Genomic DNA, 27,954 nt, shown 5'->3' with positions numbered 1-27,954 from the left:
GGCCCAGGATGGGCCAGGGTTGCCCTGCGTCCAGGGGCTTCAGGATGGCCATACTGTTGGCTCTACCACCAGAATTGTATCTGCAGCATCTCCAGAGCTCTGCCTTGTGGGTTCCTGGCTCATGGAGTGGTGCCCTGCTAACAGGGGATGCTCAGGCTGTGCACAGGGCTCTGGGTAGGCTCCTGGCAGCCTGGGACTCCTTCCTGTACCTCTGCAGGAGCTGTTCTGAGCCTCAGTGCCAGCCTTTGTAAACCAAGGTCATGGCCTGCCTCCTGGTCCCTGGAAACGATGAGCTGGAGGCAGGTCTTGGCCTGGCCTCAGTCTCCAAGGGCAGGGGTGCTGGGGACTGTACCTTTTCACCCTCCTCACACGGATTTACCTCGGCTGCCCTGGGAGGTGGAATGACTGTGACTGGAGTGTGCAGTCCTGTTGGGCGCTGCTTTGGGGAGGCGGGTGTGGGAAGCACTGTCCTCCCAGCTCAGGGGCTGGCAGCCGGTGCCTGGGCTGGGCTATTTGCGGCGCCTGCTCGCCCTCCCTCCCGGCAGGGCCTGCCGCAGCTGCATCCCGGGAATTCCACTCTGGGATCCGCATCTTTGAAGCCAGTGCCTCCGTGCCCGCCTGGGCACTTCCAAAGGCGGATACTGACAGAGGATTCAATGAATCGAAGGTCGCCAGTCAGGGTGTTGACAGATGCCCAGCCACGATACTATTTCTGATTTAATAACAGAATGGGAGGCTGGCCCTTTGTAATAATTAGGGCTAATTACTGAGGAGGTGTTGACAGACAGCCTGAGAGGAAACAAACTACCTTTATCCAGCAGCTTAGAGTCAGATTACGGGCCCAGTGCTATCTGCCCCTCAGAAAGTCGATGCTTCAATCACTCACCGAGGCTTCAAAGGGGAAGGGCCTGACAATGCAAAGAACTGGGAAGGCCTATGAAGTGCGCCTTTGACTCCTAGTAGCCAAATGGAGCCCATGCCAGAAATAGTTTCTTTGTGCGGTTTCTTAGACTGTGCTCCGAGTGGGGGGTGGGTGCTGGCTGGCCTGTGGTGGTGACTGGTCCCCTTCCCCAGGCCAGGCCATGACTGCTGATGCCCCCAAAGCCCCAGGCCTCTCACAGGCAGCCCTGTGCCGGCTCGGGCTCTAGCCAGGCTCTGCAGGCCCACAGGGCCTGAGTAGGGGACGCTTGTGTTTTTCTTGGCATCAGGGAAAATTTGTCCAGTTCTTTATGGCTGTGAGCTGCAGGTAATGGGATAGGAATCTAATATCTCAGCAGGCTTGTCCCTTCCCCTTGTTTTCATCTGGAATGTAGCTTTTCCATAGCCGTCAGCAGGCAGGTCTGGCCTCTCTGGGAAGGGGTTGTGTCCTTGATGTTATTTATGGCAGGACCACCCCTCCGTGGCCTCGGCGTCACTCATCAGCTATTCCCGCCCCTGTCTTGGGCCGAGAGTCAGCCCCATGGAAGCGGATACTGCCCTGCGGGCCTCAGCAGGCAGACCGCACAGTAACTGTGAGACAGCGAGGCGGCTTTGCGAAGGTTGTTCTACTCCAGGCTCTGACGGGCAGTGTACATGCAGACTGACCCCTGGGCTTCCCTGCATTGCACAAGCTGGTGGGGATGTGTGCTCAGACCCGACCACTTGATAGCAATACTGGGAAACATTTCCCAGTGAAATGCCCTACAAGGGCATAGGCTGCAGGGCTGACGTGGACTTGAGGGTCAGGGTGTGCAGGGCTGGCTGGGGGAACGCCTTGCTGGCTGGCCTCACACAGCTGGGTGCAAGTGGCTAGTTCTGAGTTTCGGGTGAGGAAGATGGGATGATGACGAGGCCTCTGCTCGGATGGGCCTGCCTGGAGAGCATCATCCAGTTCCAGGGAGCCTGGTAGGTGCAGAGTGAGCAGGAGGAGGAGGCCGTGGCAGTCGCCCACTTGCATGCCCACCCCAGACTTCGGGGCCTCTGCTTTCTTCCTGCCAGCCGAGAGGACCAGCCTGTTGTAGAGCTTTCTGTCAGCACGGCTGTGTCACTTCAAAGGGATGGCATCGGTAGAGCCGGTCTAGAGAAATACTGACTGTATCAGCGCTGGGGCTTTCCCTGTGTGAGGCTCTCCTCAGACAAAAGGTGACTTCTGGAACTGACAACAAGGATGATGACAACCAGAGGCATCTAATATGGCTCAACCGAGGACCCTGTTGGTGAATTTAATCTATTTGTATTAGGGCAAAAGTAGGACTATTTTAAATGGGAGAAAGCACTTAAAAATTGGCATGAAATCTGTTTGTTTAATAGTCACCTTGAGGAGAATTAGAAATTGGCTCTAGAGCCAGAAAAATCTAAATAGGGAACCAGGTTTTCATAATATGTTAGTGGTAAATTGAATTCCGTTAAGTGTAACACAAGAAAAACACAAAAATATTGTACAATATAATTTATGTGAAAAGTAGCCTCCCAGAAAACGGCCAAGAGAGCAGGGCGTGGGGTGTACACTTGTTCAGGAAAGCATGCGTAAGCCCTGTGTCCCTACTATGGACATCTGACATTTGTGTGGTACATTGTTACAATGAAGTACCAGTAGTGATACATTCTTATTGACTAAAATCCATCCTTTATTTGGATTTCTTTAGTTTTCCCCTCCTATCCTTTTTCTGTCCCACAGTCCCGCCCGGAACACCACATTACATTTAGTTGTCATGTTTCCTTAGTCTTCTGTTGGCTGTGACAGTTTCTCACTTTGACAGGTTATCAAGGAGCCCTGGTGGCACAGTGGTTAAAGCGCGCGGCTGCTATGAGTCAGAATCAACTCGACGGCAATAGGTTTGGCTTTTTGGTTTTATGAGGGGGCAGTCAGGCTCACCCTAACCCAGCAGGACCTCATCATAACTTGATTACACCTACCAAGACCTTATTTCCATATAAGGTCACATTCACAGGTACTGGGTGTTAGGACTTGAACATATATCTTTTCGGGCAATACAACTCAATCCACAACAGGCAGTTTCTTTTAAAATTAAAAACACATGTACTTATTGTAGCCCATAATACCTCAATAAAACTGTTTAAAAACAAAAAATACACCTACCAGAAAACCCAATGCTGTTGAGTCGATTCTGAGTCATAGTGACCCTATAGGACAGAGTAGAACTGCCCCGTAGAGTTTCCAAGGAGCGCCTGGCGGATTTGCACTGCCGACCCTTTGGTTAGCAGCCGTAGCACTTAACCACTATGTCACCAGGGTTTCCACATGTACCATATTACTCAGCAATCCCACTCCAAGATATTTATTCTAGAGAAACAAAAGATTTTACACATGAATGTTTATAGCCGTTCTATTCATAATCCCCCAAGACTGGAAAGGACCCAAACAGCCATGCTGGGTGAGTGGAGAAATAGCCTGTGGTACATCCGTGGCACGGGATGCTATTCAGCAATAAAAGGGAATAAACGATTGACAAATGCAGCAACTTGAAATCTATACAGAATTATGATGGGAAAAAGGGTTGCATTACTGTATGATTCCACTGGTATGGCATTCTGGAAAAAGCAAAACTGTAGATGGGTAGAGCAGTTGTCAGGGGTTAGGACTAAGAGAAGTGGCTGACGACAAAGGGGCAGGACCAGGAAGGGTTTTAGGTAATGGAATGGTTTTCTGCATCCTGTTGGTGGTGGTGCTGGTGTAGACATATATCAAACTCACTGCTATGTGATTTTAAAAATTAAAAATACATGTTCATTAGTCTATACTGATACAAAGAAATGATTGGATAAGTAAATGGAAGAGAAGAGAAATCTGCACAGAAGAGTTTGAAGTGATTTATATAGTTACTGGGCTTTTAAGGAGTATTCCAGACCTGCTCAAGGTAGTGGAGCATAGCTACCACCGCTTCAGTGGAGGCTGCACACAGTGACTGTCTTCCAAAGAGGAAGAGTGATTCTGCAGTGGAGAAACCGGACAAGCACGCCCTCAGCCGAGTGATCAAGGTCAACACCAACAGTAATGTCATATGGGTAGTATGCCCCCTTGATATGACCTGATGAGAAGGGCACTTCACCTCTGTGATCTTCCTCCCTGAAACCCAGAAGCCCAGTCTAATCATGAGAAAAATACCAGACAAATCCCACTGAGCGACATTCTATAAGATACCTGACCAAACCAAACCCGTTGCCATTGAGTTGATTCCGACTCAGTGACCCAACAGGACAGAGTAGTACTGCCCCCATAGGGTTTCCAAGGCTGTAAATCTTTACAGAAGCAGACTGCCACATTTTTCTCCCCCAGAGTGGCTGGTGGGTTCCAACTGCTGACCTTTTGGTTAGCAGCTGTAGCATTTACCCATTATGCCACCAGGGTTTCCTGCCCCCTCATAAGAAGGGGAAGTTTGAACCCAGAGAAACAGACGCACAGGGAGAACACCATATGATGATGGAGGCGGAGATTGGAGTGATATGTCTACAAGCCAAGTGTTGGTAAGGATTGCCAGCAACCATCAGAAGCTAGGAGAAGGGTATTGTACAGGCTCTCCCTCAGAGCCTTCGGAAGGAACCAACCCTGCTGATACCTTGTTTTCAAACTTCTAGCCTCCAGAACTGAGAGAATAAAGCCCCATTGTTTTAAGCCTCCAAGTTGGTGGTACTTTGTTACAGTAACTTGGGAAACTAATACCAAAAAAAACCCAAACCCAGTGCCATCGAGTCGATTCCGACTCATAGTGACCCTACAGGGCAGAGTAGAACTGCCCCATAGAGTTTCCAAGGAGCACCTGGCGGATTCGAAATGCTGACCCTTTGGTTAGCAGCCGTAGCACTTAACCTCTATGCCAACCTTGCCAAAAATGTCTTTCAACAATGTGTGAGAGTTCCAGTTGCTCCCATTCTTGTCGGCACTTAGTATCATCAGATTAATTTTAGCCACTCTACTAGATATGATATATCATTATGGTTTTGATTTGCATTTCCCTGATGGCTAAAGATGTTGAGCACTTTTTGTCCTTATTTGTTATCTGTGTATCTATTAGGTGACGTGTCTGTTAAAATCTTTTGTGTATTTTTAATTGGGTTGTTTGTTTAGTTGCTGTTGTTTTTTTTTTAATGAGGTATAATTGATATAGATGATAAACGGTACGTATTTAAGGTGTAGAATTTTATTTCAGCATGCATATTTACCTGTGAAATCATCACCATAATCTAGATAATGAACATAGCTATCCGTGAAAGTTTTCTTCTGACCCTTTCTCTGTCTCCTGCCCCTCCTTCCGCATCCCCTCCCCAGGCACCCACGAATCTGCTTTCTATCCCTACAGATTAGTTTGCATTTTTTAGAATTTTATATAAGTCGAATCATAGTATTTACTTTTTTTTTTTTTGCATCTTTCACTTGACGTATTATTCTGAGATTCATCCATGTTGTAGCATGTATCAGTGTATTAGTGCGTCAGTACAGGCAGTCACTGGACTACTAACCAGTTTCAAGTTGAATTTGCATGTGAATCAGAGCAGTTAGGTATGTTTTACATCAGTCAAACGTTTGTTTTAATATGTGGTATATAGTGTATCTTTGTATGCATAAAAAACATGAAACATTTCCAGATACACTAAAACATCTTTAACATAGTACGGTAATAATAATAGTAATATTTTGATGCCAGTTGCAAAAGTAGTACCCTCTGGGTGAACTCGAATCTTTTTGCCTTTCAGTTAACAGCCAAGCACTGCACAATCCAGGGACTCCTGACAGATACGTACTGGCATTTTATTGTGGTTTGTCTGCATTTCCCTAATGACCAAAGATGCTGAGTATGTTTTCATGTTCTTATTTATAATTTGCATACCTTCTTTTTTTTTTTTAATTTATATTGGGCTTTTTATTTTAAGTGAAAGTTTACAAATCAAGTCAGTCTCTCACACAAAAACTTATATATACCTTGCTACATACTCCCAATTGCTCTCCCTCTAATGAGACAGCCCACTCCCTCCCTCCACTTTCTCTTTTCGGGTCCATTTCGCCAACTTCTAACCCCCTCTACCCTCTCATCTCCCCTCCAGGGAGGAGATGCCAGCGTAGTCTCAGGTGTCCACCTGATCCAAGAAGCTTACTCCTCACCAGCATCCTTCTCCAACCCGTTGTCCAGTCCAATCCATGCCTGAAGAGTTTGCTTTGGGAATGGTTCCTGTCCTGGGCCAACAGAAGGTCTGGGGGCCATGACCACCGGGGTCCTTCTAGTCTCAGTCAGACCATTAAGCCTGGTCTTTTTACGAGAATTTGCTGTCTGCATCCCACTGCTCTCCTACTCCTTCAGAGGTTTTCTGTTGTGTTCCCTGTCAGGGCAGTCATCGGTTGTAGCCGGGCACCATCTAGCTCTTCTGGTCTCAGGCTGATGTAGCCTCTGGTTTATGTGGCCCTTTCTGTCTGTTGGGCTCATAGTTACCCTGTGTCCTTGGTGTTCTTCATTCTCCTTTGATCCAGGTGGGTTGAGACCAATTGACGCATCTTAGATGTCTGCTTGCTAGCATTTAAGACCCCAGACACCACTCTCCAAAGTGGGAATTTTGTATACCTTCTTTGGTGAAAAGTTTATTCAGATCTTTTGCCCATTTTTATTTTGCTTTATTTTTTGCTTGTTTTCTTACTGATTTTTGAGAATTCTTTATATATCTGAATATGAATCCTTTGCTAGACATGTGATTTGCAAATATTTTCTCCCAGTCTGTAGTTTGTCTTCATTTTTTAGTGTCTTTCAAAGAGAAAAGGTTTTTAATTCTTATGAAGTTGAACTTACTCATTTTTTAATTTTATGGATTGTGTTTACTGAGAGTTTTTTTTTTTAAATTGTGAATAGATGTTGAGCTTTTTCAAATGTTTTTCTGTGTCAGTTGATATGATCCTGTGTTCTTCTCTGCAGTGTGTTAGTATGGTGGATAATACTGATGGGTTTCTGAACAGTGAATCAGTTTTCCGTTCCTGGGATAAACCCCATGTGGTTGCGGTATATTATTTTTATACACTGCTGGGTTTGATTTGTCTTTTTTTTTTTTTTAAGGATTTTTACATCTATATTCATGAGAGATAATGATTTATGGTTTTCTTGTACTAGCTTTGTCTGGTTTTAGTATTAAGGTAAGGCTAGCCTCATAAAATATTTGAAAAGTGTTCTCTGTTTTTCTGCTTTCTGGAAGAGATTGTGTAGAATTGGTGTTATTTCTTTAAATGAGTGATAGAATTTGCTGTTGAAGTCATGTGGGCTGGAGTTTTCTGTTTTGCAAGGTTCTTAAACTAAAAATGCAATTCCTTGATGCTATTGATGTTTCGGAAACCCTGGTGGCATAGTGGTTAAGTTCTATGGCTGCTGACCAAAGGGTTGGCAGTTCAGATCCGCCAGGTGCTCCTTGGAAACTCTACGGGGCAGTTCTACTCTGTCCTATGGGGTCGCTAGGAGTCGGATCGACTCGACGGCACTGGGTTACTGGGGTATTGATGTTTCTACTATCTGTAGTGATAACCCTTCTTTCATTACTGTAATTTGTGTCTTCGGTCTTTTTTGTCAGTCTAGCTAGAGACCTATAAATTTTATTCATCTTTTGAAAGAACCAACTTCTGGTTTTGTTGATATTCTCTATTTTTCTAGCCTCTATTTATTTCTGCTTTAATCTTATTATTTGCTTCTTTCTGCTTGGTTAGGGTTTATTTTGGCCTTCTTTTTCTAAGTTTCTGAAGGTAAAAGAAACTGGGTCATTGATTTGAGACTTTTCTTCTTTTCCAATACGAGTATTCAGTGCTATAAATTTCCCTCTAAGCACTATTTAGCTGTGTCCTACAAGTTGTGATATATTGTAGCTTCATTTTCATTCAGTTCAAAATCTACTTTCCTGATTTCTCCTGAGACTTCCTCTTTGACCCATGGATTATTTAAAAGTGTGTTGTTTAATTTCCAAGTATTTGATATTTTCCTTATATTTCTGTTATTGATTTCTAGTTTAATTTCATTGTGGTCAGAAGAACATACATTGTATGCTTTTGGTTCCATTGCATTTTTTAATGTTTGTTTTATGACCTAAGATATGGCCTATTTTGATGAATGTTTTATGTGCCCTCGAAGAATGTGTATTTTTCTATTGGTGGAGTGTTCTATAAATGCCTGTTTGGTCAAAGTAGATAGATAGTGAGGGCCCTGGGTAGCATAAATGGTCTGCCCTCGACTACTAACCTAAAGGTTGGCAAACCCACTCAGTGGCACTTTGAAGAAACGCCTGGCAATATGCTTCTGTAAAGATTACGGCCAAGAAAACCCTATGGAACAGTTCTACTCTGTAACACATGGGGTTGCCATGAGTTGAAATTGACTCAACTGCAATGACTTTGGGCAGATAGTATTATTCAGGTCGTCTGTATACTTAGTGGCTTTCTGGCCACTTGTCCTATTGATTACTAACAGGAGTATTGAAGACTCCAGCTGTAATTACTGATTTGTCTATTTCTACCTTCACTTCCGTCATTTGTTTGTTTCTACCTTCAGATCATGCATTTTGAAGTTCTCTTGTTAGCTGCATACATAATTAGGACTTTTATGTTTTCTGATGAATTGATCCTTTTTATCATTATGTAATATATCCCTTTGGGAGCCCTGGTGGCACAGTGGTTAAAGTGCTGGGCTTCTAACCCAAAGGTTGGTGGTTCGAACCCACCAGCTGATCTGAGGGAGAAAGGTATGGCAGTCTGCTTCTGTAAATATTTACAGAGCCTTGGAAACCCTATGGGGCAGTTGTACTCTGTCCTATAGGGTAGCTATGAGTCAGAATCAACTGCATGGCAGTGGATTTGGTTTGGTTTTTGATAATGTCTCTTTATATCCATGATAATATTTCTTCTTTTGAGGTCTACTTTGTCTGATATTAACATACCTACCCTATCTTTCTTTTATTATTTGCATAGTATATCTTTGTACTTTTAAACTATCAATGCTTTTATATTTCTTCTAGATAGCTTATTTTTTAAAATAGCTTATAAAAAAAAAAAAAAATCTGTTGCCATGAAGCCAATTCTGACTCATAGTGACCCTATAGGACAGAGTAGAAGTGCCCTACAGGGTCTCAAAGGAGTAGCTGGTAGATTCAAACTACTGACCTTTTTGTTTGCAGCCGAGCCCTTAATCACTGTACCACGAGAGCTCCAAATAGCTTATAGTTGGGTCTTACTAACAAGTTGAGAGCATTTATGTTCATTGTTATCATTGATAGGGTTCTATTTAGGTTTACCTTTTCATTGTTTTCTGTTTGTCCTCTCTGGCTTTTTGTTCTTCTGTCCCCTCTTTCTTGCCTTCTTTTGGATTATCTGAATATTTTAAAATATTCCGTTGTAATTTTTCCATGGACTTTTTGGCTATATCTCTTTGTATTCTATTTTTTTCTAGGGATTACAATGTACATACCCAACTTTTCAACCTTCTTAGAGTTAATATTTTTTTATTTCAAGTAAAACATAGAAGCCTTCCAACCACGTGGGTCTTCTTCTTACCCTCCTGCATTTGTTATAGCTGTCATTTTGAAAACCCCACCAGACACTGTTATCACTTTAAACAAACATACATGTTTTAAAGAGCTTAAGAGGTGAACAATAGTCTTTGATATTTACCCAGTTGTTTACCATTTCTCTTCCCCTTTCTTCATTCATGACGTTCCACATTTCTTTCTAGTATAATTTCTTTGAGCCTGAAGAACTTTCTTTAGCATTTCTTTTAAAGCATGTCTGCTGACAGGAAATTCCCTTAAGTTTCCTTCGTCTGAAAATATCTTTAATTTGCCCTCATTCCCAAAGGATATTTTCACTGGGTATAGAGTTCTTTTCTTTCAGTACTTTAAAGATGTTCCACTGTCTTCTGGCCTCCATGGTTTCTGATGAGAAATCCATATTCATTTAAATTATTTCCCTATGTATAATGTGTTGTTACTGTCAAGATTTTTTTTCTTTATTGGTATTTTTCAGCAGTCTTATCGTGGCATGTTTGAATGTAATTTTGGGTTTATCCTGCTTATGGTTCATTGAGTTCTTGAATCTATAAACTTATGTCTTTCCTCAAATTTGCAAAGTTTTCAGGCTTTAATTATTCAAATATTTTCTCTGCTGCAATCTCTCTTCTTCCGAGACTTCAGTGACACGAGTGTTAGACCTTTTACCCTTATTCCCCAAGTACCTGAAACTCTAATTAAATTAATTTCGATCTTTTTCTTTCTGATCTTATATTGGAAATTTTTATTGATAAATTTTCATTTTCACTGACTCTTTTGTCATCTCCTGTTCCATTATTGATTTTTTGTTTGTTTCAGATAGTGTATTATTCAGTTTTAAAATTTCCTTTTTTTTTTTTTTTTTAAATAATTTCTGTTTCTCGGCTGAGAAGTTCTATCATTCCATTTATTTCAAGTGTGTTTACCTTTACCTTATGGAGTATAATCATATAATCTGCCTTAATTTAAAGTCTTTGTCCAACACTTGAGTCATTTTTGAGGTTGGCATCTGCAAATGGTCTTTTCCCTTGAAAAGTGGTTGCATTTTCCTGGTTCTTTTTTGGACTGTATCCTGAACATATCCTGGATTAAATATTATGTTGGGAAATGTTGAGTTTTTTGTTTTAGCAGGCAGTCAACTAAGTTAGATTTGCATCACAAGTTTTGTCTCATCCTCTCTTAGCTATGGTTTTTAACTTCATTTCAGTTTTCAAAGCCTTGAACATGCTGCTTTGGATCTGTCCCACACATCAGCCACTGGGGGGCGGAGGCCAGTCTGAGACTGGGGTGGTAGTTGAAATCTTAGATTAATTCTTAGAGTTGATGCTGCTTTGGGTCTCCACTATGCATATGCAGCTGTCTTGGTCATCTAGTGCTGCTATAACAGAATACCACAAGTGGATGGCTTTAACAAAGAAAAATTTATTTTCTCATAATCTAGTAGGCCAGAAGTCCAAATTCAGGGCATCAGCTCCAGGGGGAGGCTTTCTCTGTCTATCAGCTCTGGAGGAAGGTTCTTCTCCTCAATCTTCCCCTGGACTAGGAGCTTTTCTGCATAGGAATCCTGGGTCCAAAGGGCATACTCTGCTCCGGGCACTACTTTCTTAGTGGTATGAGGTCCCCCACTCTCTGCTTGCTTCCCTTTCATTTTATCTCTTGTAAGATAAAAGGTCCTGCAGGCCACACATAAGGGAAACTCACTTTACATTGAATCAGGGATGTGACCTGAGCAAGGGTGTTACATCCCACCCTAATCCTCTTTAACCACAGGCAGAGATTATGATTTACAACACACAGGAAAATCACAAAATGGAGGACAACCACACAATACTGGGAATCATGGCTTAACCAAGTTGGCTCACATTTTGGGGCGATACAATTCAATTCATGACAGCAGCTCAGGAGGTGAGCCAGGGACTTGTGTGGGTGCATTCCAAGAATTAGAGGATCCTTTTTGCAGCTCTGTCCTCTGCCATTTACCCATATACACACCAGTCTCTAGGGTCCCCTTTTCTTGGTACCTCTGGCCAGAAGGACAGGGTTTCTCCCAGAGTCACTTTTTTCACATGGCTCCATGTCTGGGGCCTGTGCTTAAAGCAACACAATGAAAAAAAAGAGACAAATTAGCCAACAGAGGTTTCTCTGTGCCCTTGTTCAGAAATTTGGGAGTTCTACCCAAGTGTAGAACTCCCAAATTTCTGAACAAGGGCATAAAAAAAAAAAAAAAGTGTTATAGAACCCTCAAATTTCTGAACAGTGGTACAGAGAAACCTCCATTGTTTATTTTTTTCTTTCTTTCTTTTATGGTGTTACTCTAAGGACAGGCCCCAGACATGGAGCCCTGGTGGTGCCAGTGGTTAAATGTTTGGCTGCTAACCAAAATGTCGGCCATTTGAATCTACCAACCATTCCTTGGAAGCCCTATGGGGCAGTTCTACCCTGTCCTATAGGGTTGTTATGAGTCGGAATTGACTCGACAGCAAAGGGCAATGGGATCCAAGTGTTAGCCACCACTACCTGGCAGCTATACAACCAGGCCCCATCCTGGAAGCAGTGCCACAGAGGGAAAAAACAAAAAAACAAAACCAGGAAACTCATGGCCATACAGGTCACACCAGCGTTCATTCCCCTCCAAAATCTGCCTGCTGTTGTTTTGTTCGGCCTTCAGGTAATTGCTTTTTATATTTTGTCCAGTGTTTTTAGCTGCAGTAAGCTGTAGAAAGAGGATGTAGTGCAGTTACCTCATCTTGGCCAAAACTGGAAGTCTCGCAGTGTAGTTTTAATTTGCATTTCTCCATGAGTGAGGGTGAGCATCTTTTTATATGTTTAAGGGCCATTTTCATATATACTTTTGTGAATTGTGTATTTGTGACTTTGCCCATTTCTCTGTTGGGTCTTTAGTCTTTCTTTTCATTAGTTTCTAAGAGGTCTTTATGTTTTAAGTACATTAACTTTTTATCTCCTTCGATGTGTAAAAAATTTTTCATTTTTATTTGGTCAGATTTATTAATCTTGCTTCTAAATTTTGAATTATAGTTAGAAAACTTTCCTACAACCAAGTTAGAAAGCAGTTCTCCCATGTTTTCTTCTAGTATTTCAATGTTTCATTTTTAACATATTGATTCCAGTTCCTCTTGGAGTTTGTTCTCATATTTGGTGCAAACCTTTCACTGTAAGATATGGATCAGATTTTATCATTTTCCAAGTGGCTAACCAGTTGTCCCAGCACCATTTGTTAAAAAGTCAATTTTTTTTACCCTGGTGATTTGAGATATCACCTTTATTATATATTAAACTTCCACATGCACTTGGGTTCATCTGTGGGCTTTCTATTTCATTGGTCTTTCTGTTCATGTGTGACTGCCACTAGACTCTATCGTATATTTCAGTGGGTGACTTTTGTAGCTTTTTTCGACAGTGTTTTTTCTGTCAGTTCTAGCATTTTTGTCTTTCCATGTAACTGTTAGTATCAACCATTCTAGCTCCACAAAGAAGCCTGCTAGTATTTCTTTTGGGATTGTGTTAAATTTATAAATTAACTTGGAAAGAACAAAAATCTTTGTTTTAATGTTGAATTGTCTTATCCAAGAACAAAGGATGTCTTTCCCTTTTTTCAAGTCTACTTTTGTATCTTTCAGGAGTATTTTGAATTTTCTTCATATTGTTCTCATTTGTTCCTGTCAAGTCAGCTCCGATTCATGGTGACCTTAAGTATAGCAGAACAAAATGTTGCCTGGTCCTGTGCCATATTCACGATCATTGTTATGTCTGAGCTCATTTTTGTGGCAACTGTGTCAATCCATCTCATTGAGAGTTTCCATTGTTTTCACTGACCCTCTATTTTACCAAGCATGATGTCTTTTTCTAGTAATTTGTCTTTCCTGAAGTCTCACTGTTGCCTCTAAGGAACATTCTGGCTGTATTTCATCTAAGACTGATTTGTTAATTCTTTTGGAAGTCGATGGTATATTCAGTATTCTTTGCCAACATAATTTTTGTTAAATTCATTCTTAAGTATTTTATTTGTTGATATTGTGAGACTTTTCTCAACTGGTTGTTTGTGTATATGGAGACTATTAAGTTCTCCCTGTTAGTTTTATATCCACCTGTAGGATCACTGGAAACCCTGGTGGCGTAGTGGTTAAGTGCTACAGCTGCTAACCAAAAGTTCGATGGTTCAAATCCACCAGGCACTCCTTGGAAACTCTACGGGGTCTGTAGGGTCACTATAAGTTGGAATCAACTCGACGGAGGTGGGTTTGGTTTTTTTTATAGGGTTGCTATTGACTTGACGGCAATGGGTTTTTGGTTATAGCGTTGCTATGAATTGGAATTGACTCGATGGCAACATGTTTGGTTTTTGGTTTTACCATATTGAAGTTTTATTTTTATTGTTTGAATCTGTTTTGTTATTATCCAGGATTTTTCACGTATACCATCATATCATCTGGAAATAGAGTTAGTTTAATGCCTTCTTTTCTAATTCATATGCCTCTAATTGATTTTTCTTACCTACTTGCATTGGCTTATTACCTCCGGTACAATGATGAATGGCAGTGAACATAGTGGGCATCCTGAGTTTACTGGGAATACCTCCAATATTTCTTCAAAAAGTAGCGTGCGGGCTTTCAAGACTAAGGGGTGTGTGTGTGTGTGTGTGTGTATTAATCATCTTTAAGAAATCCATCAATTTCTGTTTGAGTACTTATAAGGATAATTATATGATTTTTCATCTTAGATCTCTTAATATGGTATACGATATTACTGAATTTTCTAATTGTACCAATTTTGCATTCCTAGAATAAATTCCACTTGATCATGTTGTGTTATTTTCTTAATGTGATGTTCGGTTCTGTTTGTTAATATTTTTTATTTACTATTTTTGCATGATATTATTCATAAGTGATATTGGTCTATACTTTCCTTGTTTGTATTGCCTTTATCAGATTTAGGTTTCAATATTACACCTGTTTCATAAAAAGAATGAGGAAATTTTCCTTCATTTTTAGGGCTCTGGAAAAATTCATGGAGTATGGGGGGCTATCTAATCTTGATAGGATTGGTTGAATTCCCCTGTGAAGCTATGTAGGCCTGGAGCTTTTTTGTAGGGGTAGTTCCTTAATTTTTTTGTATCTCTTTTATGGAGATTTGCCTTTTTATGTTTTCTAACTAATGGTGTCCATTTTGTTAAACTTTATTTCCCTAGGATATTATCCATTTCATCTAGGTTTTCAAATTTGTTTACATAGAGTTCTGTAGTCTCTGTTTCAATAATTTTCCCTTGTCATTTTTCATTTTCTATATTTATACTCTGTCTTTTTTTTTTCTTTAAGTTAGCTAATGGTTTTTCTAAAATTTTCCATAAAACTGAGATTACTTTATTAATTAGATCTGTTGTTTTTCTAGTGTTTGCCTCATTAATATTTGCTTTTATTTTTATAATTTCCTTTGTTGTGCTTTTTGTTTGTTTACCTTATACTTTTTTTAGCTTTTGAGCTGTGATTTTAACTTATTTTCATTTTTTCAATTTTATTGTTTAAAATATTCAGTATTATGAATTTTCTGATCAAATCTTTAAATGTAGCTCATAAATTCTGATATATAGTGTTTTTATTTTTATCTCTCAATTTGTGATTTTAGTGTGTATTTCCTCTTTCACCTAAAAATTATTTAGTAAATGGTTTTTCGTTTCCAGATGGGAAAAACTTTTTATTTACTATCTTGTTAATTGCTAGTTTAACTGCATTGTGATCGTAGAGTAATACTTATAATAGAATCTCTGTGGAATTTATTAATGTTTTCTTTGTGACCTAACGTGATCATTTTTACACATGTTCCACGTGCAGTTGAGAAGAGGGTGTATTTGTTATAATCAAGGTATAAAATTCCATATAGATGCATAATATATACCCTGTTGGTTATATTGTCTAGGTCTTCTGTCTCCTTACGTATTTTTATCTACTTGATCTGACTTAAACTGAAGTAGTATGTCACATTCTCCAATTGTTAGTGTTTCTTTCTGTGACTCCTTGCATTTCCTATAGGTTCTGCTTTATAAAGGTAGTATCTGTGTTATTTACCAAGCGTGATGTCCTTCTCCAGAGACTAGTTCCTTCTGATAACAGGTCCACAGTACGTAAGAGGAAGTCTCGCCATCCTCACTTCTGAGGAGCATTCTGGCTGTACTTCTGTCAAGACAGATTTGTTTGTTCTTCTGGCAGTCCACGGTATATTCAATATTCTTCGCCTACACCACAACTCAAAGCCATGCTTGGCAAAGTAGAAGGTCAACAGAAAAGAGGAAGACCCTCAACGAGATAGATTGACACAGTGGCTGTAACAGTGGGCTCAAACATAGCTGTGATTGTGACGATGGCACAGGACTGGGCAGTGTTATGTTCTGTTGTACATATGATTGCTGTGAGTTGGAACCGACTGGACAGCACCTAACAACAAGAACGTATGTGTTATTAGATGCATAGATTTTCAAAACTATTACATCTTCATTGTAAATTTCAGCTTTTAGCATTAAAAAATGTTTGACTTTGCCAAATTTTAATAGTTTTTGGCCAGAATTCAACTTTGTCTGATAGCAGGATTTCAACTCCTGCTTTCTAATTGTTTCTGTTTGCCTGATATACTTTGCCCATCTCTAATGTTAGCTTTTCAGAATCCCTTTATTTAAAAATTTTTCCTTTATTGACTTATGTATTCTGGGTATGAGTCTTTTATCAGTATACGAGTCATGTATAACATATTTTCTCCCTGTGAGTAGCATCGCTTTAGACTCCCTTATGACTGACCATTTGGGTTGTTCCCAGTTATTGTTATTAAGTACAATATTGCTATGACCATTCTCATACAAGTCTCTTTGTGCACATGTGTGAGGGTTACTTTAGGGTGTTTTTTAAGAGTAGGGTTGCTAGGTCATAATGTCTGCAAGATAATACCAAACTGTTTTCCAAAATGGTTGTTCCAATTCACATTCCATCTCTAGCATGATAGAGGGATTCCTGTTGTCCCACATCTTGGTCAGTATCTGACAGACTATTTAATTTTTTGCTAATCTGGTAATAGTGTAGTTATGTCACACTGTGGTTTTAACAGGAATTCCCAAGATTATTAATTAGGATAACTATCTTTTCATATGTTTGTAGGACATTTGTGTTTCTTTTCTTTTTTTATTGTACTTTAGGTGAAGGTTTACAGAGCAAATTAGTTTCTCATTAAACGATTAATACACATATTGTTTTGTGACATTGGCTGCCTGGACATTTATGTTTCTTGTGAAATGTCTGTTTAAGCCTGTTGCTCATTTTTGTTTTTGGCATTTGCTTTTTTATTGTATTGATTTATGCATTCTTTATATATTCATGATATGAGTCCAGTGTGTGACTTGTCTTCCTCCCACTCTCCTAGTGTGTTTTTATATTTTTAAACCTATAGAAAAGTTGCAAATGTAGTGTAATGAATACCTGTATTCTTTTCACCTGTATTCACCCATTTCTTAGCATTTTGCCACATTTGCTTTTCCGCTCTGCCTGTATATTCAAACTGTAGATAGATAGCTATCAAGATAAATTTTTTTTCTGAAACATTTGAAAGTAGATTGCAGACATCATGACATTTTACCACTAATACTTTATGTAGAAATAAGGACTTTCCTTTACAAAAAAATACCATTATCTTTCCCTTGTGTCTTTGGTTTTCATTCTTCTTTGTTCTAGCCAGGATGGGATCAGTAGATGTATCTTAGATGGCCACTCGCAGGGTTTCAAGACCCCAGTTACTACTCACCACAGTCAGATGTAGAACATTTTCTTTATAGACTGTTATGCCAGTTGAGCTAGATGTTCCCCAAGACCATGGTCCCCAGCTATCAGCCCAGTAGCTTGTTCTCTCAGAGTTTGGATATGTCCGTGAAGCTTTTATGACTTTGCCCTGGTGAGGTAGGACTAATGGGCCACAACTACCACAACCTCCACCAGACTGAGTCCTGTACAATGAGATGGTGCCCACTTACCACCACCGACTGCTGTGGCAGGGATCACAACAATAGAGGGTCCCGGACAGAGCTGGAGAAAAATGTAGAACAAAATTCAAATTAACACACAAAAAAACCAGGTTTGCTGGTCTGACAGAGACTGGAGAAACCCCAAGAGTACGGCCCCCGGACACCCTTTTAACTCAGTACTGAAGTCACCCCTGAGGTTCACCCTTCAGCCAAAGATTAGACAGGTGTTTAGGGCCAATAATAACACACATGAGAGACCTGCTTCATTGTTCAGTCATGTATACAAGACTAATGGACATACCAGCCCAAAAGCAAAGACGAGAAGGCAGGAAGGGGCAGAAAAACTACGAATGGAAACAGGGAATCTGGGGTGGAGAAGGAGAGAGTGTTGACACTTCACGGGGTTGGCAGGCAATGTCACAAAATAATTTGTGTATTAACTATTTAATGAGAAACTAATTTGCTATGTAAACGTTCACCTAAATCTAAAAAAATTTAATTTTAAAAATTAAAAAAAATTAAATTAAAAAAATTTAAAATTAAAAAAAAATACAATCATCTTTCCCCAGAAAATTAATGATAATTCCATATCATTTACACTTCATATTCAGATTTCCCTATTTGTCCCCAGAATATCCCTTATAGCCCCTCCCCCTTTTTGATCCAGGATCTAATTACCGTGCACACATTGCATTGGCTATTATGTCTCTTTAGTCTCTTAATTTACAAGTATTGCCTTGCGTTTTCCTTTTGTTGTCTTTCGTGGAAGAGTCTGAGCTAGTTGTCTTGCACTCTTTCCCATAATCTGAATGTGCCTGATTGTTTCCTCATGGTTGGAGTCAAGTTGAACATTTTTGGCATGAATGTACAAGGATGGTGCTGTCTTCTAATTGCATCATAGCAGGAGATAAGTGACACCAGGTTGTTTTTACTGTTGGCAGTGCCAGCTTCAGTCAGTTCGATAAGGTGGTGACAGCCAGATGTCTCCTTTGTAAAGGTACATTTTCCCTTTGTGATCAGTAAATAATCCGTAGAATAATACCTTGGCACAATGCAAATATTCTGTTCCCCAACAACCTTTCACCCAGTTTGGATCCTTTTTCAAATCTGTGTGATTTTTTATAGCCTCTTGTTCTCTACTTGTAGTTTCAGTCCCTTTTTTATTTCTTTAAAAATATTAAATATCCTTTTTTATTATAGAAGCCCTAATGGTGAAGTGTTTTTTTATTATATGCTGAGTCCTTTGCTCTGTGGGTCTAATTTTGCTCTCTGTTGTTTCTGATGACTTTTGCTCGTGGTGCCATGCTTCCTTGTTTATTTTTGTGATTTTTTTTTTTTTTTGCTATAAGCCCGCATTCCTCAGTGCTTTTTCTGTGAATTCTTTGAGGCCTGGATTGAAGGTAGGTTGCTTCTATGCAGACATTCACAGACTGAAGTTTTGGGGACCTCCAAAGGTGGTGTGAAGTAGAGGTGACAAGTTGCCTGAAGGCTGGCATTTTTCTGGCACCTGTGGATTCAGGTTTAGTTCTGGCGCAGTCTAACACTGAGCTCTGGGGTCCTGTCTTTATGGAGATATTCCTATTAAATTATTTGTCTTGGGAGGGCCCTAAGCTTTGTCTTTTATTGCCCCAGAGACCATCAGAACCATAGCCCAGGTCACAGAGTACGGCAGATGCCCTTAGGGCAAGAAGCAGCTGTAGGCCCAAGACCTCACTAGGCTTTATATTTAATTCTTAGTGTTTGGCTTCTGAAGAGTCCAGACTTTTTTTTTTTTTTTGCCGACTTAGGAGTACATTGGACAAGATTTTGTTTTACTTTTCTGTCAGCATTTTTAGTTGTTTTTAGTGGGATAGCCTATCAGGCTATTCATCCAGCGACAAAGTAATGCCTACCTAGTCTGTGTGGTTGTGGGATGCCCAGGCGCCTTGTGGGGCTGTGGGGGCTGGTTCTGTGCCCTTGCCTGGCACACATGTTGGGGGGGGGCTTGCTGTATGAGGTGTTCCCAGAAGCCTGCGAGGCCAGTCCTTGAGCTGTGCAGGCTCAGCGTCCCACATGCACACACTGAGGCAGAAGCTGGTGGGCTTGGACAAGCAAGGGCAGTGCCCTGCCTGGGCTGGGGCAGACAAGCTGGCTACTGGGCAGCCCCATTCCTGCCCTTGTGCTTCTGAGCAGCCAGCGCCCAGGGCATCCCTGGGTAGTGGCCTCACTGCCTTGACTTCCTCTTGGTGCTCTTTGCCAATTTTCAAGTCTCTTCAGTGGACATGTGTCCCTGTTGGAGGATAAGGAAAGATCTCAGTAGCTGAGTGCAGGGAGTAGAAGCCTGAGGGCAGATGGGTACCCAGGGCTGGATCTGAGGCCTAGGCAGTGGCCACTTGGACCAGAAGCTGGTTGCTGGCAGGCTGTGGGGAGTGGGCCCAGAAGGGCAGCTGTTTGAGGACATCTTCCTTAGGGACCTGTACGACCAGACTCTCCCCGCAGCCCTGTCCGATGTGCCTCTCAAATCTCATAGATTCCGTTGGTGCTGACGCAGCCCCAGTGGGCCGTGGGCAGGCCTCTGCCAACGGGCTGGCCGTTTGCATGCCCGTTCCTGCCTCCCTGTGAGGGACATCCTTGGGTCTCTGGGGCTATTGCACTGGCCTAAGGTGTGTGCACCTTGGTGGGAGATTGAGTACCAGGGATGCAGTCTGGCCTCAGCTACTCAGCTTAGGGCTCAGAGGTCCCTGCGCCAGAGGAGGGCTTGGGTGCCCAGTCCCCTGGGGATAACCCTGAGGCCCCTGGGCTGCTGCTGCTGTGGTACATCACAGGGGGGTGCTGTCGTCGTCCCTGTGTGGGCTGAGGCCAGGGGGCTTACAGGGATTCTTATCAGTTGGAAAGCCTGTCAGATTTGTGCCAATTGTGTCAGATGGCGTTTCTTTTTTAATTTTTAGAAGAATGTGTCTCATTTTGACATTTCTGAGAGCTGGCAGAATGTGAAGTTGTGCTCTGTGGATTAAGTTTCATGTTCCTTTGCCCTCTGGGAGGAAAAGACAAGTGATAGAACAGAGAAATAAGGCAGCCGGTGGTGTAACTGATATCGCAGATCAGCTATTGCACAAGAGGGCCGCAGCCTCTCCATGCAGGGTGGGCCCAGGGCCAGAGGAGATAGGATAATGTGATTATTCTCAATTAGATTAATAAAGAATAATTAGATGTCATAAATCAAGTCATCATAGAATATTGTCATGGGAAAAATATGTAGCTAGAATTAATTAGTTTTCAAATAAAGCATTTATTTTAATTGCTTGAAACGATGGAGCCCTTAATTGCTGATGCATCATTTTGGCCTGAGCATTTAGGTTGTTGTAACAACGTAACAACGTGACGGGTTTGTTCCCTGCAGTTCTGGGAAAACAATAGAGAAGAACTTGATTGCGTCACCTCAGAATGAGCCTTCTGCTGGTGAGGCTCTGGAAACTCCCACCAGGCCGCAGGCAGGTGGCAAGTGTGGGCTAGGCTTACCTGGCATTTGCCCGAGGCCCCTATGCTGGCTGCGTGTGTGTGCCTGTGTGTCGTGCTTGCTCATGTCTGTGTGCCTGTGAATGTGTGTATGCAAGTGTGTGTTCCTGCATGTGAGTGTGTGCGTGTGTGCATGTGAATGTGTGTAGTATGTGTGTGCATGTGAATATATGTGGGTGTGCATGTGAATGTGCATATGTACGCGTGTGTACACATGAATGTGTGCATGTGAATGTTATATGTATGTATGTGCATGTGAACGTATTTGTGTGCCTGTGAGTGCGTGTACATGTGAGTTCTGTATGCATGCACATCCATGTGTGAGTGTGTATGTGTGTACCTGAGTATGTGCGTGTATGATTGTGCCTGTGTGTGCATATGTGTGTGTGTGCATGAATGTGACACGTGCGTGTATCTGGACTGCACATGGGAGCCTGTGTAGAGGTGGCCTGTCAGGTGCCTCCCCCAGGGGTGATTTTTTGCGGGGTTGCAGTGTTGGGTCTGCATCTGGGGATTTCTCCAGGAGTGCGGCTCTGCAGCCCTATGCCCCTCGAAGACTGGTCTGCTCTTACGTCACGGGCGCGGCACAGGAGATGTTGGCTTCTAAAGGCCCAGCAGCGGCTCCCTCTGAACTTCTCCATAGCCAGCCTGCCTGCTGTTGCTACTCCACCATTGGCGACCTGGCCCAGCCACAGCTTCAGGCAGCTTATATATCACATGCAAGAGCAGGGGCCATGGGTCCCCTGCCCCCACAGGAGGCTGCCCTTATGCTTGGGAAGGGTCAGATGGCTTTTAGCCAAAAGTGTGAGAGGCTGTTAGGCTGAACCCCACTGTCGTCTCCAAAAAGAAAAATACGGGGCCACAGCCTGCCCCCACAAAGCGTATCCGAAGTGCTGGCGGTGGCCGGAGCCCTCATGCTTAGTGGGGTGTGGAGCTGAAACCTGGCCTGTGTGAAGCCCACGGACAGTGGTATGGAGACCTCCTGCCGTGGCACAAGTCTTTGGTGACACTCCTCCTGGCACGGCCTTTAGAGGATCTGTGGCCCAAGTTGTGCCTGAGAGGATCAGGCTGGGCTCCTGGCTGGGCTGGGGTCTGCAAGCCACTGGCTAGGCCTCCCAAGCACCTCAGGGCCTAAGCAACCCCAGGATGGGCATTTGCCACCAGGCCTCTGTCCCCACTATCAGAGCCAGGACCCACTCGGCGCTCTTGGTCCCCAAAGGCAGAGCCTAGAGAGCTGGGTGTTTGGTGCCCGTTTGCACCTGGGCTCCCACCAGGGTGAGAGATGAAGGCTTCACCTCCTCCCAGCAGCCTGGAAGATCTCTTGGCAGGGGTAGGAGGAGTGGTGCTCAAGGTGGCTGTGGGGGAGGGGGTTGGGACACTCACTCAGGGTGGCCTCTGGCCTTCAGGTGCTGCCTTCCCACTGGCCAGGGCTCCTGAGGCAGTGTGCGGCTTCTGTCTGTCCTCAGTGGTTGGGGCCCTTGCCCACACGTTGCTGCACTGACTGCTCTGCCTCTTGGAGGCAACGTGCAGGCCCTGGAGCACTTCAGGCCTGAGCTACCACCAGCCGAGGGGCCTTGAGCTTGCTCACTGGACGCTTCCATGCCTCAGTTTCCCCAAATGTGAAGAGAGTGCTACCTTCTTGCAGGGTGGTTGTGGAAATTAGAAATTATAAAGGTCCAGGCCTGGGGTCCACAGGGCTATGACTGACAGTTACTGCAACTTGCAGCGAGGGTCTTGCTTGGTCCTTGGCTACCCTGGGACTCCCTGTGCCTCTTGTGCATCTATTTGTTAGTTTGTTCAACATTTGTTGAGCCGGGCATCCGCGAGGAAGCAGACCATCATGGCCGCTGCTCCCAAACTCGCAGCAGGGCAGAGGTAGGCAGTGGGTCATGGTGCATCATTACTTCACTGCAGGGAAGAAGAGGAGCGGGTGCTCAGAGGGGAGACTGAGCTTTCTGGGAGGACTGCTCGGGGACCACTTCCCCAAGGGAGAGAAGCTGGAGTGAAGCCTGGGCAGAGGGTAGGACTCAGCCAGGCCTGGGGCCAGAGCAGGAAGATGCTGGTATGGCCAGTGGAAGCCATTGAACAAGGGCTGTGGCCAGTGGGTGCCCTGAAAGCCACAAAGGCCAGTGGAGAGCTCTATGCAGGGAGGAAGGGCGAGGGTGAGAGTGGCCGCTGTGCTTGTCCAGGGATGGGGAGGTGTGGCTGTGGTGGTGCTGATAGGGTGCAGAGGCCAATAGGCAGAGTAGAGGATTAGTGAGGGAGGGCAATGCCTGGGGAGGACTCCCAGATCTTGACAGGAGCAGCTGCTGAAGAGGCTGGCACTAGGAAAGGATGGGCTCCATGTTCTCAGCCAGTACCTGCTGCCCATGCAAGGAACCAGTCCCCTCTGCTTTGGGGGGAGCAAAGAGTGGTCTCCCCTTAACCCGAGAGGGGCAGAGGACCATTCTGTGGCTGAGGCTACCTTCCTGGAGGACAGGAGGGGCTGCTCACACGCCCTGCCTCTGTCTCCAGGTGACTGCACCCTCAAGCAACATGGCAGCTCCCATCCTGCCCCCACCACTGCCAGACCCCCAGTTTGTACTTCGAGGCACCCAGTCGGCCGTCCACTCACTGCACTTCTGCAGAGGAGCCCAGGGTCAGGGGCATCCACTTCTCCTCTCAGGGTGAGTAGCTGCTTTCTGGAGCCCGACTGCCGGGGGGCTGGCCCAGGGGATGTTAAGTGGCCACAGGGCTCACGGTGAGCCCAGCTCTTGAGGGCACAGAGCCCTCTGGTATGGCAGAGGGGTTTCAGCACACCCAGACTCCACTTCCCCTCTGTCTCCTTTGGGCCTCATGCCCCGAGGTGGGCCGGGAAACAAGCCCTCTCTCTTATATATGCTGCATCAAGCGCAACGTCACTCAGGGAATGTGGGCATGGGGGTTGGCTCTCAGGCCAAGCCTGCTCACCCCCTTCCTAGGCCTGGCCTGGGCTCACCCAGTTCATATTTCTGAATAGCTCAGCAATCGCTCGCCCTCCAAGAAGCACAGCTTGGCTCCACTTCTGCCTGGGGTACCCTGAAGGCCCTTTTGCTCACAAGCTGGGGACTAGAGACCCCCGAGGGCCCCTCTAGCATCTCTCTGGAAGAGGAATGTTTTCCTCTTTTTACCCTAAGTTCATATCTAGAGCTGTCAGCTCTTTAAACTAAAAACTACCAGCCTGAGCCCCAGCTGGGTTGCCCAGATGGCCCCTCCAAGCTTGCGTAATGGGGCTGCCAGCCTCTAGCGCTCAACCTGACCCTGTACCTCTTTGTGTCCAAGACAGGTCTCTGAGCGGCCTCGTGCATATCTGGAGCCTGCAGACACGGAGGGCGCTCACCACCCTTGATGGCCACAGGGGCCAGTGTGTGACCTGGCTACAGACGCTGCCCCACGGGCACCAGCTTCTCAGGTGGGTCTTGGCGGCAGTACGGTGGCCACCTGTCTGGCTGTACATGGGGTCCCGAAGGAACCAAGCTGTGGGCCCCAGTGGGTGCCAGAATCTCAGATGGAGGTCCTTCAGCCTCAGAGGGTACCCACAGCTGCCAGGTGGGCTGGCATCCCCGGTAGGGATAAATGTGAACAGAACAGAGGTCAAGGAGGGCCCAGTCAGCTTGGACTTAGCATGGGAGGGAGCATAGCACCGAAGTGTCCCTCCACGATCCCCTTTCCAGCAGGCTTCTGGGTTCCAGGACTGGCCTTTTCCTACACTTTGTTCTGGAGGGGCTGTTATGGAGGCTGGGGGAGCACCGGCCTGGCTCAGCCCAGCCTGCCTGCCTTCTTCTCCTCCACGCCTCCTTGCTGGTTAAACAGGGTGGGCTTCAACCTCTGCCCGGCCTCCGCCATCATCACACCTCTTCCCGCTGATCTTGGCTTGGTTACTGCACTGCTCAGAGCCTCATCTCCATCCCCCCAGGTGTATATGTTTTGTCTACCCCCGCCCCCCCCCCCCAGGAGGTCAGGTATGCTGGAAGGTAGGCCAGGAATGCCACCCTCAGGTTGCTATGGCAGAGGCGTAGAGGCCTGGAGTGATGGGGCTGATGACACCGAAGGCAGTGGCTGCAAGCCGAGGCGAAAGATGGGAGGGGGTGGGACTTTACAGTGGGTACCCGGGTTTCTGGTTGGGAGCCTGGGCAGGGGTAATGGTGCCATTGCCAAGGGGAAAAGAATGGGGCAAAGCACAGGCTTGGAGACCAGAAGGCTGGGGATATGGCAGGGAGAGGGCCTGCTGCCCACCAGCGGCCTGTGGACCCAAAGAGGGGCCCGTTCACTCACCTTTTCCTCGAACTTTGGGGGGTGAGTAGGGCAGTACCGCAGCTGTAGGGGCGCAGGGACCTCAGGAAACTGAGCTCCCAGGAGCCAGTGGCTCTCAAAGCTGGGGCCCTGGCCGAGTCCTCCTCTGCCAGGTCCTAACATCACCTCACCTGGTTGTTCCTACGGGTAGTGCCTGAACTCTGCTCGGCCAGCACAGCTGTTGAGTCGTGGGGCACATGTGGCTTGTGAAGGCGGTACTCAGCAGAATGCACCGCTGACCTCCACACCAGTGAGCACGGGAGACCTACCTCAAGGGGCGCCATGACTCCTTGGGCCTGCGGTGTCCTCACACACTGGTTTTGCTTCCTCAGTTTTCCTGCAGTAACCTTTGTGATCAAGCCTAGCCCCACAGCCGTCTCCCGGGGATTCTGCAGCCTGCCTGTCCCGCCACCTCCCACCCAATAGCCTTCCTCCAAGGCAGCTGGGCCCATCTCTGTGTGTTTGTTTTTTGTCCCCTAAAAATCACTTAGACATTTGCCATGTCTCAGCTGCCTCCCTGGAGGGAAGGGACCACAGAGGAGGCCGGTCCCCATTTGAGCGTTGGTGCCAGGAGCAAGCCCAAGGATGGGTCTTTGAGCGCAAGGTGCTGGCTCTGGCCCCTCCTGCAGGGCAGCCCAAAGGCCAAGCTACAGCCAGAACACAGGGACGCATTGGGCACTTGGGGCTGTTCTAAAACAGCACGTCCTGGAGCAGGGCTGGTGCTGGTCACCAGCCCTCTAGTAGCCAGTTATGCTTTTTGGTCACTTACCTAAAACACTTACTAAGAGGCTTGGTGAGCAGTTGAAGGGTGGCCCTGCTTGCTGCCTAGGCCAGGCTATGGCCTTGGCAGAACCTTCTGTGTTGGCCCAGCTGGCCAGGGTAACAGTGAGGGCTCTGCAGTTCAGCCCAAGGCCTCCCCAGGGCCTTACAGCAGCTCCTCTGCAAGATGGCCTTCTCCCTGGGAGGCAAAGACTGGTTGCCAGGGTGGCAGCAGAGTGAACCCTAGAGATCACAGGAGGTCCGGGGTCTGATCCACATGCCCGGTGCAGGGCTGCCTCATAGGGCATTGGGAGCACCACAGAGACACCAGGTCTGCGGCAGTCAGGCTGGCCGGCTGCAGGGGAAACACGGGTTGGCAGGGGAGGTAGGGGGCTGGCACTCCCAGTGGAGAAAACCACGTATGGCCAGGCCGTGGAGGGCACGGCCTGTGCAGTGCCATGAATGGCTGTGTATGCTGGGCAGCTGGGCAGCCTGTGGGAGCCCCCAGTGGATCTCCTGCTGCAGCCATGGGGAGTGGCCAGAAAGGATGCCAGGTAGGAGGCAGGCCAGGAAGCAGCAGGAAGGACAAGGGGCCAGTGGATAAAAGGAGTGGTGGTGGTGGGGGTTCTCTGCTTTCTTGTAGGGAGGTGGAGAGATGGGACAAGCCACAGACCAGGAGGATGTGCTGGGAGCCGGGCCCCAAGACCTCCAGTGCCCGCCCCCGGCCGCTGGGCAAGGCCGTTCTCTTTGATGACAGTGACCACTGCCCTTACGTGGGCATCACTGCCGCTGGCCTGGGAATCTGCCAAACCCAGCCTGCCTGCTCTTCTGAGCACCCTCTGCTGCCGCAGGGGCTGTAGTTGGTCCTGTTGGATTTGCTGTCCTCCGTACTTGGGGCATTTGTGTACCGCTGCCTCCACTGCTAGACCCAGAACTCCAGAAGGGCAGGACCCTTTTCCTCCCAGCTCTGGACTTGAACCCTTGAGCATCTGGGTAACACGGAGTCCAGACCTTCGGAGATACCTTTGTGCCACTCATGCAGTACCCACCACTAAACCCTCTAGCAGCCTGAGAAGGGGAATTGGTGAGTGACCAAGGGGCCCAGAGCTGCCTGGGAAAGTGGTGGCCCTGGAGCCTATGTGCTTCGAGAGCACTGACTGGGCCTGGCTTCTTCTTGGTCCAGCTGGTGTAGAGGGCCCCTCCATGTGGCTGGGTCTTTCCCTGATGGTCAGAATAGATGGTGTTTCCAAATGCCCCTCTAAGCCACTCATGTTGGGAGTTGCCATTTGCAAATATTGCCACTGAATTTTTCAGTGAGGTGTAGGCCCTCAGGGAAGCTGTGCCTGCTCACCTTCTGGGCACCCCCCGGCAGCAAGTGTCAGGCACCCAACACCAGGCCCTGGGACTCCGTGCTCTGAAGAGCCTGGCCAGGTACAGGTGCAGGAGGACTTTCAGAGGGCAGTCTGACTGGATGCTTGGGAATGGCCCCCTTCCAGCCTGAGCAGTGCTGCAGCACCGGTGGGGCCCCCAGCATCTCTAGCAGGGCTGGACCTAGGCTGTCTAGAGGGCTGTGCCCTGGGGACTGCCTGCAGGTGCTTGGATTGCCCAGGTGTGTTTGAATTGCACTTGGCCCTGTGCGCTCAGGTGTGTTTGGAATGCACGACTCTCCAGAGTGGCCCTTCCCAGGGAGGTGCGCTTTCATCTCTACTGGGTGCCTCAGCCTTGGCCAGGCTGTGCACAGAGTCCTGGGTAAAGGCCAGGGCCTGTGTTGCAGACATCCCTCACCTGGACCACACACCTGAGAACATACCTGTCACAGCGACAGCTGCTTGGGGGCAGTTTTTAACCTTTTCTATTCTGAAATATCACACACTTAAGGA

The 27,954-nt window shown here is 45.7% G+C and overlaps 1 protein-coding gene across 4 annotated transcripts in view; it reads left to right on the top strand.

Moving 5' to 3' along the window:
* The window catches only part of GNB1L (G protein subunit beta 1 like), an 85,615-nt gene that overhangs the window by 11,374 nt on the left and 46,287 nt on the right, over positions 1-27,954 (top strand). For 2 of the 4 annotated variants that reach the window (XM_049865823.1, XM_049865825.1), the window contains exon 1: positions 24,442-27,158. Coding sequence is in view for 1 of the 4 variants with exons in the window: in XM_049865824.1 (XP_049721781.1) it covers positions 23,540-23,670; positions 24,309-24,434 (257 nt within the window). In the remaining 3 variants the exon portion in view is untranslated. The other 2 variants (XM_049865824.1, XM_049865822.1) reach the window with 2 other exon arrangements.

The sequence above is a fragment of the Elephas maximus genome, chromosome 22 (assembly GCF_024166365.1).
Source record: "Elephas maximus indicus isolate mEleMax1 chromosome 22, mEleMax1 primary haplotype, whole genome shotgun sequence".
Classification (NCBI taxonomy): Eukaryota; Metazoa; Chordata; class Mammalia; order Proboscidea; family Elephantidae; genus Elephas; species Elephas maximus.
The sequence above is the reverse complement of the archived record's forward strand: the minus strand, read 5'-3'. Positions and strand labels throughout refer to the sequence as shown.